Genomic DNA, 14,193 nt, shown 5'->3' with positions numbered 1-14,193 from the left:
CTGCACTGATATCTTAGATCCAGTGATAAAGTAGAAGTTAAAAGAATCCACTGATCACTGCCTGAAACAGATCCCAATTTGAAAATATCAGGAATATTATAACCAAATCTTGGAGCTCCCTTGGAACAATTAAAATATTTTGGAGCCTCCAGTCAGAATCACACGAGATTTAGCAGCTCTTACATTAAAAACAGTGGAGAATTTGGAATATGATATTCTAGAAGGTAAAACTCCTAGGAGTACAACAAAGAATCACCTATCCAGAAAAGCTGAGTATAATCCGTTAGGGGAAAATGGATTTTTAATGAAATTGAGGACTTGTAAGCATTCCTGATGAAAAGACCAGAACTGGGTAGAAAATCTGACATTCAAATAGAAGACTCAAAAAAGCACAAAAAATTAAACCTGAAAAAGTAATCCACAAGGGACTCAAAATTAAAGTGTTTATATTCCTACATGGATTTCTTTTTGTTAATTTTGATCTGTTTTGGTTTTGCCTTCCTTTGTATCCCTGGCACTTAGCACAGTGCCAGTCATTTAACAAATGCTTGTTGACTAATTGAATAAATGCTGGTTTTAAATACATAATATCTGCCATATATGCAAATATGTATATGTGCTATTATCATTGTGAGTAAAGTTAACCCCACATAGTTATTACTGTTGGTTGGGGAATCATGGCTTGAGTTTTGAACAAGAACTGGAATAAATAAATGCATGAGGAAAGCTGTGGTCAGATTCAGTTTAAAGTTCCTTAGAGAGACCCACTGAGGTCACTCTTCAGAGAAGAGCCCCCTCTAAGCTGGCAGGAGACATTATGTGAAAGATGGGATATGGATCTGACTCAGGATTATTCCTAGGATCATAGATTGTAGACCATTTAATATAACTCTGCCATTTTACAAATGAGGAAACTGAGGCTCAAGGAGGTTAAGTAATTATGTCCAAGGTTACACAGTGTCAGATTTGAGATTTGAATTCAGGACTTCATTTCCCAACAGTCTGTTTTCTTTCTTTCCACTATCCCAGCTTCTCCATCCTACATTCGTTGAGCCTGGAATAGAATGACAGTACTCAGTCTGAAATTGGACTATGGCTTCAGTTTAGGGCAGTGGTTCTCAAACTTTTGTTTTCAGTATCTTTATCCTATTAAAAATGATTGAGGATTTCTCCAAAGTGTTTTTGTTTATCTGGATTATATTTATAGACATTTACCATATTGGAAATAAAAACAATTTTTGAATTTGTAGACCCTCTAAAAGGGTTTCAGAGATCCCCAGGATTCTCTAGACCATACTTTGAGAACCACTGGTTTAGAGGATGGGACCTTCCTATATATTCTTTGTAGTGAGAAGTCCACAAAGCATCATCTGTCCCATGGTCTGTCAACACTTCTTATTTTCATGAAAAGTAGGATCCAGGGACTGCTCAGAGAGAAATTTGGCTGGGCGAACTCAGGGACCATGCTTTCCATTCTATCCCTAGATCCTAGGATCACACACAAGGTCACATCCTCTCCTGCTCCATCTTTTTAGCCTCAGTCTCCATTCTTTAACTAAACTTTCATTGATCTGATCCCAGGCTAGCTGCAATATTCCATTCCATCTCATCCCTCCCTGACTTTGCTCGGGGGTTCACTCAAGCCTGGATTACCCTGTTCCAAGAGCCCCTGACCCCTTGGACCCTCAACACAAGAAGTCCCTCTCAAATTCCCCAGTTGTTAAGACTCTGCCCTCACAAAGTGATTTTTTAATTCTGTGTATTCACCCAGGTAGATTTGATTTACTTATCTGAATGGAGAGTGTCTCCCCCATACCAGTAGAATATAAGCCCTGTGAGGGCAAAGACTGTTTCTTTTGTCTCTGCACCCCTAGGCCCACCCTGGCCCATAGTTGACCCTTACTTAGTAGTTCTTAGCTGTTTTGACTTAATTTGTGCCCCCAAGGTGATTTGATGTGAGGAGGGACAGTTATGGATCTTAGAGAGCACCAGGGCTTGAAAAGGACTCAGATCTGATCTACTCTACGCCCTTAGAGGAGAAAATCTAGACCTACCATGGTGCCGTGAGTGGCAGGGTCCTGACACTTGATCTGTTGATCTTCCCAATAGAGTCCAAGGCATCTTCATCCATTCTGCTGTGAGGTCTGTGTCCTTCTCTCTCCCCAGCCTACCATCAGTCCCATAGTGGGCTTGCTTTGGGATCAAACTGACGTCCAGGCTTCTGGGAAACAATTGTCACTCACACGGTATCTGCTCAGCTCCGTTCCCCATGGTTCCATCCCTTACCTCAGCTCTTTTCTCCATGGTGACCGTCCTTCCCAATGGGCGAACAGAAGCTCCCAGAGGTGAACTCTTACCTTGGATCACCCATTGGGAAAGTGAGGACAAGAATCCACATGTCCTGATGTCTACACAACAGGACCTCCATTAGACCACAGTACCTGTGGTGCAGCCGAAGGGGAATATGGGAAGCAAGGTGAGAAGGAAGAGAGGGACACAGGGTCGCTGATCTAAGTAGGGGGGATGGGGAAGAAGAACCAGTGGGAAAATCCCCTCTTCACGGTCCCAAATAGGATCGTGAAGTATCTAAAACTAACTGAACAACAAATGACTTGTATTTACGTGTTTTGTAGGTAGCACAGTGCCTGGCACAAAGCAAGCACTTAATAAAAGTTTATTGAATTGAATTACTATCTCTGAACCTATTTACTTGTCTGCAAAATGGGTAGAATGTTACCTACAATATCTACCTCATTGGCAGTTGTGGGGCTTGAGTAAGATAGGGAATAAGGACTAAATCCATGATGTTCTGGGCATAGGGAACTCCCAGTCAGAGAAGATCTCTCCCTCTTGAATGACCTAGAGGGATGAGAGTTTACTCCCCAGGGTCACACAGCAATTAATGCATCAGAGAGGGGACTTGAACTCACTCATTCTGCTTTCAAGGCCAGTTCACTATCCCTTTTATACCAAAGGTTCCTAACTTGTTTTGTTCTTTGAGCCACTTTCAACAAAATAATAATAATAATAATAGCAACGAATATTTATGTGGCATCCCTCACAACAACTCTGCTATTATTATCCCCATTTTACAGATGAGGAAACTGGGGCAAGTGACTTGCTGAAAGTCCCACAGTTAGTAAGTGTCTGAATTAGCAGGTCTTCTGACTCCAGTCTTTCCACTGCGCCTTCAAAATGTGTTTTAAACTTTCAAGGTAATTTAGCATATTATTCATAACATTTTGCAATTTTTTATTTCAAAAAATTTTTAGCCCTGAATCCCTCAGATCATTATTTCAAATCCCCGGGGGGGGCCCTGCTAAATGGCAACCACCACTCAATGCCGCACCGCTTTGAACAATGTACTTCTTTATTTTCAAATAGCATTTTCACGTTACTTGTTATAATTTCAACAATACAAATCTCTGTCCACCACAAAATCCACTCGGTCCAGACAAGTGTGTGTTTCCATATAGATTTTTTTTTTGGTTTTTACTTCAATTTGAAGCAAACAGTAAAGCACAGAAATAAGATGCTTTGGCCATTAGAGCAGGAGGAGGTCCAGGAGAAGCCACGGGAGCTCTTCCCTAGGCTAGCCCCACTCTCCAGACTAGCCCGCTTTCCCAACCTCTTTTCTTCCCCAAGTCAGGTATTCCCTTCTGCCTGTAGGATCTGGAATGAATGAGCCCCTTGCCCTCCCTCCAACGCCTCCCTGAAAAGAAAAAAACCAATCCTTTTGCTCCTCTCTTGTTGGCCACGAGAAGATCCTGGGGAGGGGGCATTTTAGGTGTCTTGGTCTGGCTAAAAGAAAATGAGGAAATGCCCTCTCCCAAGCCCCAGTCTCTGAGTTCCCCAAATGGGCAAAGGAGCTGGAGCCACAGCTTTCAACCCACCGAGATATAGGGGGGTAGGTGCTCACTGAGCTGTGAGACTGAGCTCAGGGCAAAGAGAAGGGTTATGTGACGGAGAACAGGATCAAACCTTTTGACGGTCCGCATTGTACCCAACTGAAACATCTGTGTGTCTCCATTCAGGAATGCTTGCTTGTAACCCAACTGAAGTGCTGGGAACTTGGGAGCCAAAGAGGACCAGAAGGAAGAGCATTTAGGGCTCAGAATCTTTGTGTCCCCAGAAGCTGGCTCCTTCTGTGGGATCCAGATGGAATTCCTGACTTTTCTTTGACTCAAAGTGGGGTGAGGGATGTGGGGTGTTTTCAAACAAAAACTAATCATGTAACATTCAAACAGATAAAAGTCGGTCAAATCTTTGGCGATGGCCCAAGGATGCTGGGTGGGCAACGGGAAATCCTCCTGTCTTCTGTCTTTGATCTCCCCCGTTAAAGAGGGAAGGGAGAAGGGGCACATTCAATCGCATCAAACAGGGCCAGTGGGGCATGGGTGAAGTCAGGGAAGGACAAGAAAAGAGGAGAAAGTGGGGTCTTTTCACGATCTCTCTGTCCAGTCCATCGGCAGTCTAAGAATGGGTGTTCATCCCCGAGGAGGAGAGGCAGCTTAGAGGCTGGGAGCTATAGGTAGGCTTCATTGGGGTAGAAGCGGGGTATCGACTGTGCCCTTGGCCGGGGCTGGAGAAGAGGCTCCTCAGCAGGGAGAGCAGAGAATCCGTTCAAAGCCATGATCACTCCTGAAAGAAACCACAAGTAACGAATTAGAGCGGTCAAATGGAGCCATTTCTCAGGGCAAGAGGGACACGGTAGTCCTTCTGGAAGACCAGGAAGGATTTCATAATTAAGACTAAATGGATAAATGAATAGATGAATGAATGAACACAGAACTCAATGGGGGTCATCTAAGACAACTACCACTGTCCTTCCCAGAACACAGAATGAAACTCAGCAATTTAGTCCCACTGTCCCATTTTACACATGAGGAAAATGAAGCACATTTAACCATCTCATTCCCTTGTTTGATAATATGTTTTCTGTCTCACTCAAACTACATCAAGAGTATTGTGGTCCTCATACCTCTCAGATTGGCTAAGATTTCAGGAAAAGATAATGATAAATGTTGGAGGGGATGTGGGGGAAATGGGACACTAGTGCATTGATGGTGAAATTGTGAAATGATCCAACCATTCCAGAACTAAGTCCAAAGGGCTGTCAAACTGTGCATACCCTTTGACCCAGCAGTGCCATTCCTGGGTCTGTATTCCAAGAAAATCATGAAGGAAGGAACAGGACCCACATGGGCAAAAGTATTAGTGGCAGCCCTTTTTGTGATAACAGAAAACTGGAAAATGAGTGGATGGCCATCCATTGGGGAATGGCTGAATGAATTGTGGTATGTGAAGATAATGGAATATTATTGTTCTATAAAAAATGATGAAGGGTTTACATGAACTGATGCTGAGTAAAACAAGCAGAATCAGGAATACATTGTATACAATAACAGTAAGAATGTCCGATAATCAGCTATGAAAGATTTGGCTCTTCTCCGCACTTCAGAGATCCAAGGCAATCCCAATAGACTTTGGACAGAAAATGCCATCTCTCATCCAGAAAAAGAACTAAGGAGACTGAATGTAAATCAACACATGCTATGTTCAATTCTTTTTTTTTTTTTTTCTGGTTTTGTCCTATGCCATGTTTTTTTTCCCTTTTGCTCTGATTTTTCTCTCCCAACATGATTCATAAAGCAATGTGTGTTAAAATAAACAAACAAACAAATAAAAAAATTAGGAAAAAAGGTAGTAAAAAAAAGTATTGTGATCAATCTAAGTGCCACATTTTAGGAAGAACACTTTAGGGAGGACATTGAGAAGCTAAAAAATATGGTGGGGTGACCAGAACCTTAGGGGATTAAAGATAGACTTATTGGAGTATTGGCTGGAAAACTGGGAAGGAGCATTTCACCTGGAGAAGGGAAGTGCTCGGGAAGATATGGTATCTGTTCCCAAGTATTTGAGGGGCTGTTGTATGGAAAAGGAATTTCTTTTTTTTTTTTTCTGGAGCTACAAAGAGGCAAATGCAGGCTTGATGTCAGGGGGAAAAAACTTTCTAATCATTAGGGTGAAATAGAAGTAGATTGGGTTCAGGGAAGTCATGAGCTCCTCATCACTAGAGGGCTTCAAGCAGAAGCTAGATTACCATTTGCTTGGTGTGCTGGAAGGAGAATTCTTGGTCAGCTCTAGGTTAGAATCAGTCTTAGAAGTTCTTTCAAACTCTGAGTTTCTGGGATTCTGAGCTAGAGGTCTACCCTCTAATTCTTATCCTGAAACTCAGCCAAGTGACTCGTTTAGAATCAAACCCACAACGTTGACCCCTCTGAGAACATGAGTTGAGGAGACCCAGACCCCAAAGACCCCAAGACACTAGCACATATCACTTGATGCTTAAGACCTCTTCTGGCAGAGCTATAAGCTCTGTAAGCACTGTGGACACTCCCTAAATTTCAGCACCCCAGGGCCAAGGCCCAGAGGCCCCACTCTAGTTACAACTCTGCCTTCTGGCTCTAAGATAGTCCTCATTTTTTGATCTCATCCTGGATGTACAAACAGTCTGAGAAGCTCATCCTGGGGGTGGCTATTCATTACAAGTGAGGAAGGGGAAGGGCATCTTTTCTGAAATGTTTGTCTGATGGAAAGAGAGATCTGGAATCTAGGCTTGGGATTTCATGGGAAGAGGAGAAGCGCCAGATTTGCTGGCCAAAACAACCCACTTCGGAAAAGCTGAAATGAAGGAGTTTGCAAATAGCTGGGGTTTGGGCCTGGGATGAGAGGGGGCAAGGAGTGTCCAAAGAGGAAAAAACGATTCTTGGCAAAGGGAAAGCTTTCTCCAATGGAGAGTGGCTAAAATGGAAAGAGGCTCGATGTGAGAAATATGGCTCTCTTATTTTCAGAGCCCACAGTGCTCTCTAGGACCCTCTAGGAATCTGCTTTTTGTTAAGAGTCTGAGGGAGGATTTAGGAAGGGGAAGTGAGCCCATGGGATGAGAGGGGGAGGGGACTCGGCAGGACATAATTTACTACCCTCACCTTTCCTGGTGGTCAAGCTAAAGGAGCCGACTCCTCCGGAAAGCTGTCTGTCAGTTTAGGGGAAGGATTGGGTCAGCCGCAGGAACCTCTCTGCAATACCTGAGTACACAGAGAAGGGCCCACACCCTGGGCCTGGCCTCTCCCGGGGTCACCAATCTAGGCTGGAGGGTCATCCAATCCATCTTCTACAAAGCAGCCCAATTTTTCTATAGCACAGATATGGCCTTGGTATTCCCCTACTCATAAACTGTGATGGTTCCACTTGCACTACCAGAATTAGTACCACAGCTGCTGCTGCTACTATTGCTGTGGCTGCTGCTGCTATTACCATTACTGTTGCTGCTGCTGCTGCTCCTACTATTGCTGTGGCTGCTGCTGCTTTACTGCTGCTGCTGCTACTGTTCCTATTATTGTTATTGCTGCCCCTGCTCCTGCTCACATTATGAATGTTGCTGCTACTCCTACTGCTGCTGCTGCTGCTAGTGCTGCTGCTGTTACCGTTATTGCTACTGCTTCTGCTGCTCCTGCTCACATTATTAATGTTGCTGCTATTACTGCTGCAGCTGCTCCAACTGCTGCTGCTCCTACTTCTACCACTACTTCTATTTCTGCTACTGCTACTTCTGCTATTGTTGCTGCTGCTACTCCTAAAGTTGCTATTGCTATTACTGCTCCTGCTGCTGCTACCATTATTGCTACTCCTGCTGCTGCTGTTCCTGCTGCTCCTGGTCCTGCTCCTATTATTATTATTGCTGCTCCTGCTCTGTCTGACATTATCAATGCTGCTATTACTGCTGCTGCTGCTCCTACTTCTACCACTCCTTCTATGTCTGCTGCTGCTGCTTCTCCTACTATTGTTGTTGCTACTCCTACAGCAGCTGCTGCTACTCCTAATGCTGCTATTGCTACTGCTGCTTCTGCTGCTACTCCTAATGCTGCTATTGCTACTGCTGCTTCTGCTGCTACTCCTATTATTGCTACTGCTGTTGCTGCTGCTGCTCTTCCTACTATGGCTGTTCCTGCTGCTCCTGTTCCTGCTCCTATTATTATTATTGCTGCTCCTGCTCTGTCTGACATTATCAATGCTGCTATTACTGCTGCTGCTGCTCCTACTTCTACCACTCCTTCTATGTCTGCTGCTGCTGCTTCTCCTACTATTGTTGTTGCTACTCCTATAGCAGCTGCTGCTACTCCTAATGCTGCTATTGCTACTGCTGCTTCTGCTGCTGCTCCTATTATAGCTGCTGCTCCTACTATAGTTGTTGCTTCTAGTATTATTGCTTCTATCACTCATATTGCTGCTGTTTCTATTATTATAATAGCTAACCTTTATCTACTGCTTCCTATATGCTAAGCATTACGACTTCAAGGATTAAATTTGAACCCCTGTCCTTGGAGGAGCAGCTTCCCTGCTTTAGTGACAAAAGCAGTTACTTCCTCAGCAAGTTTGCAAGGCCCAAATGAGATCGTAGCTGTAAAGTGCCCGGCACACAGCAGGTACTAGACAAACGTTTGTGCCCTCCCTCTTCCCCTCAGAGGCGCTGGGCTCCCCCCCAGTGGAAGTCTTTAAACCCCTCTCACCTTTTCCTGTTTCCCATCTCAGTCCCAGTGATGCAGCATGCCCAGAGTTCAGTATACAACTAAACCTTAGACTAAATTAAGGTCATAGAAAAAGCACAGGGCCACAAAGCTGGAGACTTGAGTTTGAATGCCACCTCAATCCCAGAAATCCCTGGAATACCGGACCTATAAATTCTGCTCTTATCTCCAAACACTCTAGAATAGGAGTATGTGTTCTAGAGCTTATTAACAAGGAGAAACAGCATATACCGGTTCAGGCACAGACATCAAAGGGAATTCAAGAGCAGATAAGTGACATTAAATGAATCCCAGACTAAGCACCCAGGCTGGCCCATGATCCTCTCTGCTTGAGAGCCTTAGGACGAGGGATTGGCTCTCCTCAGCCATGTGGATCTGGGGGCTGACCTCTGGCTCAAGCTCATTTCTCGTACCCCAGGCTCATTTATACACTCAGGACTTTGTGTTCGCCCAAATGACATAATTGACAGATGTAATAGGTTAATGTGGATTTTAAAATTACTAATAACACTTTTATGAATGCAGATAGAAGTGTCATTTTAGGCAATGCCTTCTTTAATGGAAAGAAGGGAGTTAGTTCTAGATCTGGTTTCATCGATGATCTGCATTTATGGCTCAAAGAATTACTTGGAGGTAAAGAGAAGGTTAATTGACTTGCCCGTGGCTATGGAGCACATGAGGCAGTGAGGTGGCTCAGTAGATGGAGTGTCTGACTTCCTGCCAGGAATACCTGAGTTCAAATCCAGCCTCAGACCCTTTGCTTCCATTTGAATTGTCTCAGGAAGATCCTGATGATCACCTGGCAGGATAAGACACCAGACATCGAGGTCCTTTCTCCAACTAAATTGCCCAGAATTCCATCTCTACTGCAGAGGGCTCAACTCTGTTGGGCCGGCCACATTGTTCAAGTGCCAAATGTACGCTTGCCAAAAAGAAAGAGCAATACAAGGACTCTCTCAAGGCATCTTTACAGATGTTAGAACCGGTACAGGACCGCTCAGCATGGAGTATCCTCATCAGAGAAGAAGCTGGGCTCTAGGCGCAGAACTGAATTAACCCAAAGAAAAGATAAGATACACAAAATTCGAGCAGCTGCCCCAAATGTTCAGGGGCACTATTTGTGGCCGACCTGGGGCCGACCATTCTGAGCTTGTGTCTGCTGGGCCACTGTCAGACACATTGTAACTCCGTTCTAACATAGTGATGCCATTTTGGTCCTCTTCGAGAACAAAAGACAACAACCATCCAACCAACCAGCTGTGTGACTCCGGGCCCGCTGCCTGCCTCAGTTTCCTCATTTGTCAAATGAGCTGGAAAAGGCAGTGGAAAACTATCTTTGCTAAGAAAAGCCCAAACAGGGTCAAGAAAAGCTGGATGTGACTGAACAAGCACAATATGAAGCCAGCCTGGGCCAGAGACATGATTTGAACTCATTCCCTCCGGTTCTGTCCTGTACCCCCTACCTCTCGATTTGCAGAGTGGGCCCTTAGTGTTGAATTGAACAATGGTCTTTGATTCCCTAATGACTAATAATGGCATTTTGGACACTTTTTGTTTGTTTTTTAACCAACGGCTGCCCCTCAAACTGTATTTCTGAGAAGGTAGGTAGTCATGGACTGGGTCTATGGGGAGGTTCCTTCCTGCACCTTTGGTACTTTGCCAGCAGGAGGCAGAAGCAGACAGGCCCTTGGGGACCTCCTTCCCACCTGGTCAGCTGTCCTTATCTGGAGGACCAAGAACCGGGGCCCAGGAGTAGAAGCCTACGTGGGCAAGGCCCCGGTCCCCTCTGCAAAGGTGGCGAGCCTTGGTGGAGGACAGGGGCTGTTTTGCCTTGGGAGTGACCACCAGGGGGTGTTCATACTGACTCTGAGGGCTCATTCTTAGCGTGAGCATCCACACTTCAGAAACAGCAAAAGCTTGCTACACATTGGGCCAGGAGGAGAGACACCCCCGAGGCTGAGAGGGCCTGGGCTACGTGGCCCCCACTTAGACTCAGGGGCAAGCACACGGTGTTCCCAACCTTCCCACCGTCCTGGAGGGATGCCAGAGGGCTGACCCTCGCGCTATAATTGGAAATCTCCTCTGTGAGGATGTTCTGGGTGCTGGCTCAGGCCGCTCGGGGCTGTCCTTGGCATCTCACCTACCCTCGGGCACCAGTTTAATTCATGACATTTATTACGCCCTTAAAAATTGCCTGGCACGAGGGTAGGCCCCGTGCGTACAGAAAGGAAAGCAGGCCCTTGTCGCTTCTCGTCTGGACTATTGTGAAAGCTTCCTCATTGGTCTCCAAGCCTATCCCCTTGCTAACAAATCTACTCCTTTCCTGCATCCCTGTTCTTCCATCCCCTTCCCTCACTCAATCTGCTGGGGCTCCCTATGGCCTGTAGGTCAAGCTTGTGGGCACTCCTTTCCTGCATCCCTATTCTTCCATCCCCTTCCTCACTCAATCTGCTGGGGCTCCCTATGGCCTGTAGGTCAAGCTTGTGGGCACTCCTTTCCTGCATCCCCATTCTTCCATCCCCTTCCCTCACTCAATCTGCTGTGGCTCCCTATGGCTTACTATAGCTCAAGCTTGTGGGCCCTTAGAGCTCTTCGTTAGAATGTAGTCTCCTTGAGGTCAGGCGTTCATTGTTTGATTTTTGTCTTTGTACCCCCAGAGCTCTGCAGTTGACTGGCCCAGTGAAGATGTTTACAAAACTCATTTCAACTGACTAAGGAGCTTCCACTACGCGAAGAAGGCCCGCTGATAAGTAAATGCAAAATAAATACAAATTAATTTAGGGGAGGGGAGCACTAACAACTGGGTAAGTCAGATTCCCAGAGGCAGAGGTAAGGAAGGAACACACTCCAGACATGGGTACTGACTGTGCAAAAGCCTGGGGTTAGGAAGTGGGATATCATAAATGGGATGTAGTAGAAAGACCACGGACTGTGAATCGAGAGAACTGGGTCCCAATGCAGCTTTGCTGTTTCTTAGTCACAAAGGCCATGAAAAAAAATCACATTGCCTCCGTGAGCTTCCATGTCCACATTTGTAAATAATTTGGGGCCAAACCATACCTTGCTGGTTATCTCATCTGGTAATTATAGGAAGAGAACGTCATAAACCTTAAATAGTTACTATTGTTATTATCTCTTCCACTCACTTCTCAAAGCCACAGCCTCCCTCTGGATTGCCCTACAGAGTCCCCTTCATTTCACTCCATGACCTACCCGGCCCTTTATGATAGAATTCGTATTAGTCTCGGCTAATTATTGCTATCCATTATTCATATATTAATGTTATTGCTACTGGCCAGTCTCCAAGGGGAAGGCACTGGCAGGGGGACCAGGAAGGGCCTCCTGCAGAAGGAGACATAGAGCTGAGTCTTGAAGGAAACAGAAGGAGCTAAGAGGTAGAGCCACTATTATTCCCTTTTTAGAGATGATGAAACTGAGGCAAAGAGAAGTAAAATGTCCAAGGTATGTTCTCTGGCTGGGAAGTATTAGGAAGATTTTTTTTTAAATGCTGTCTTTTGCTAGCATCTTCACTTCCAAATATAGTTGAGAGAGAGAGAGAGAGAGAGAGAGAGAGAGAGAGAGAGAGAAGAAGAAGAAGAAGAAGAAGAAGAAGAAGAAGAAGAAGAAGAAGAAGAAGAAGAAGAAGAAGAAGAAGAAGAAGAAGAAGAAGAAGAAGAAGAAGAAGAAAAGAAAAGAGAAATGGAGGGAAAGAGAAAAAAGAAGGAAAAAAGGAAGGAGGGTAGGACAGAAAGAGGGAAGAAGGAAAACAGGGAGGGAGGGAAGGAAAGAAGAAAGAAAGTAGAATGAAGGAAGGATGGGAGAAGGAGGGAAAGGAAGGAAGGGAAGAGGAAAGGAGGGGAGGAGAAAAAGAGGGAAAGTATGAAGGAAAAAGAGAGAAAGGTAGGGAGAAAGAGAGAGGGAGAAATGGCTAGAATGAAGGAAGGAAGGAGGAAGGAGAAGACAGGAGGAGAAAGGAAAAAGGGAGAAAGGGAGGAAGAGAAGCAGTTTAATAAAACTAACCAAGATAGTGAGTCTGATAGAATATATAAGGTTCCAGTCACCAAAGCCCAGGGTGGGCTTTGAAGGCAGTTTTTCTGATTCCAAGCCTGGCACTTCTGCCCCTCCATCATGCTGCCTTTTCAAGGCTTGGGAGAAGGCAAGAGGCAGGCTTTTAGAACCATCTCCTGGTTGGGGGTGGAGCAAGAAGGACTCCCAGCCGGTGGGAGAGCACTGTGTGGGACATAGGCCTTCCCCGCTGAGAGCCCCTCCACCTCGGGCTCAACCTCCCTCCCTCCCGTCCAGCACTGAGTCACTGGGTCCTGATGCTGAGATCTTCCACGGCCCAAGGGACTGAGCCTGTGAGGCTTCCCACCTGCTAGCCAACCCTGTGACGCTTTCCAGATGACGCCATTTGTAATAAGAACTCCTTCCAAAGCAACACCTGCAGCCCGACCCACCGGGACACACATTCACTCACACTCCAACTGACACCCAATGGGGAGAGGGGATGTCCAGGCCTGGGACGGGAGGAAGAGGGAACCAGTGGCAGAGAAGACAGGGAGAGAGACCAGGCAGCGGACCAAGACCGGCCCTCCTTTTCCCAACTCCTCATCAGCTAACCTTTACAAATGAAATGAACCTTTTCAGATGGAGATGGTCCAAAAAACATGGCGCAGGCCTTTCGGCTTGTTGAATTTCTTAAATCAAGGCCTGGAATAGGATTTAATCTTTTCCTATAACACAAAACCCAAGTTTGAAGTTTCAATGATTTCATTCACTACTAATAAATTAACCGCTAGGGGGGGCAGTATACAGCGTGGTGGATGGCAGACTCTTGACTAGGTGACCTTAAACAAGTTAAGTAATTGCTCTCAGTCTTAATTTCCTCCACCTGTAAAATGGGGTTACTCATAGTACCTACCTCCCAACATTGTTGTGAGTACAAAATGAGATAACATGCTAAAAAAAGCACTTTGAAAACTTTTGAGCTGTATTTAAATGTCTATTGTTGTTGTTACACCAAATGACCCCAGATTGTTAAATTTTTCTGTTACCGGGTCTTCTTTATAGTTTTTATTTTCTTTTTTAGGGCCTATCTGAGATCAGTGAACCTTTTTTTAGCACAAAGATAGATAGATACATACATACATACATAGAAAGAAATATAGATAAATACAAATAGATATCGATATTATATATATATATTTACATGTAAAAAATTTTTAAGTTCCAAATTCTCTCCCTCCCATCTATCCCTTATTCATATAAGAAGCAAGAAATGTAGCATAGAGATTCTTAAGCTGGGTCCATGAACTTTAAAAAATATATTGTTTGTTAACTATATCCTGTAATTGGTTACTTTTCTAATCCTATTTATTTATGCACTTGAAAACATCCTGAGAAAGGGTCCATAGATTTCATCAGACCACGAAGGACACACACAAAAAAATCGTTTATATTTATACATTTGAAAACATTCTGAGAAAGGGTCCATAGATTTCAGTAGACTATTAAGGACAGTGTTCTAGCTGGCCTTGCCTAGCTTTCTAATTCTAATCTGCCCTGAGTCCCATGGCTAATAAGTGTCTGAGGCTGGATTTGAACT

At 44.8% G+C, this 14,193-nt stretch overlaps 1 protein-coding gene across 1 annotated transcript in view; it reads right to left on the bottom strand.

Moving 5' to 3' along the window:
• Positions 1-3,352: 3,352 nt before the first annotated feature.
• ATOH8 (atonal bHLH transcription factor 8) overlaps positions 3,353-14,193 on the bottom strand; it is a 49,540-nt gene continuing 38,699 nt past the window's right edge. Inside the window, exon 3 of the mRNA XM_051974380.1 lies at positions 3,353-4,641. Within this exon, the coding sequence (XP_051830340.1) occupies positions 4,636-4,641 (6 nt within the window). The 3' untranslated portion in view covers positions 3,353-4,635. The remainder of the gene's footprint in view (positions 4,642-14,193) is intronic.

This window comes from Antechinus flavipes, chromosome 2, assembly GCF_016432865.1.
Source record: "Antechinus flavipes isolate AdamAnt ecotype Samford, QLD, Australia chromosome 2, AdamAnt_v2, whole genome shotgun sequence".
Classification (NCBI taxonomy): Eukaryota; Metazoa; Chordata; class Mammalia; order Dasyuromorphia; family Dasyuridae; genus Antechinus; species Antechinus flavipes.
The sequence above is the reverse complement of the archived record's forward strand: the minus strand, read 5'-3'. Positions and strand labels throughout refer to the sequence as shown.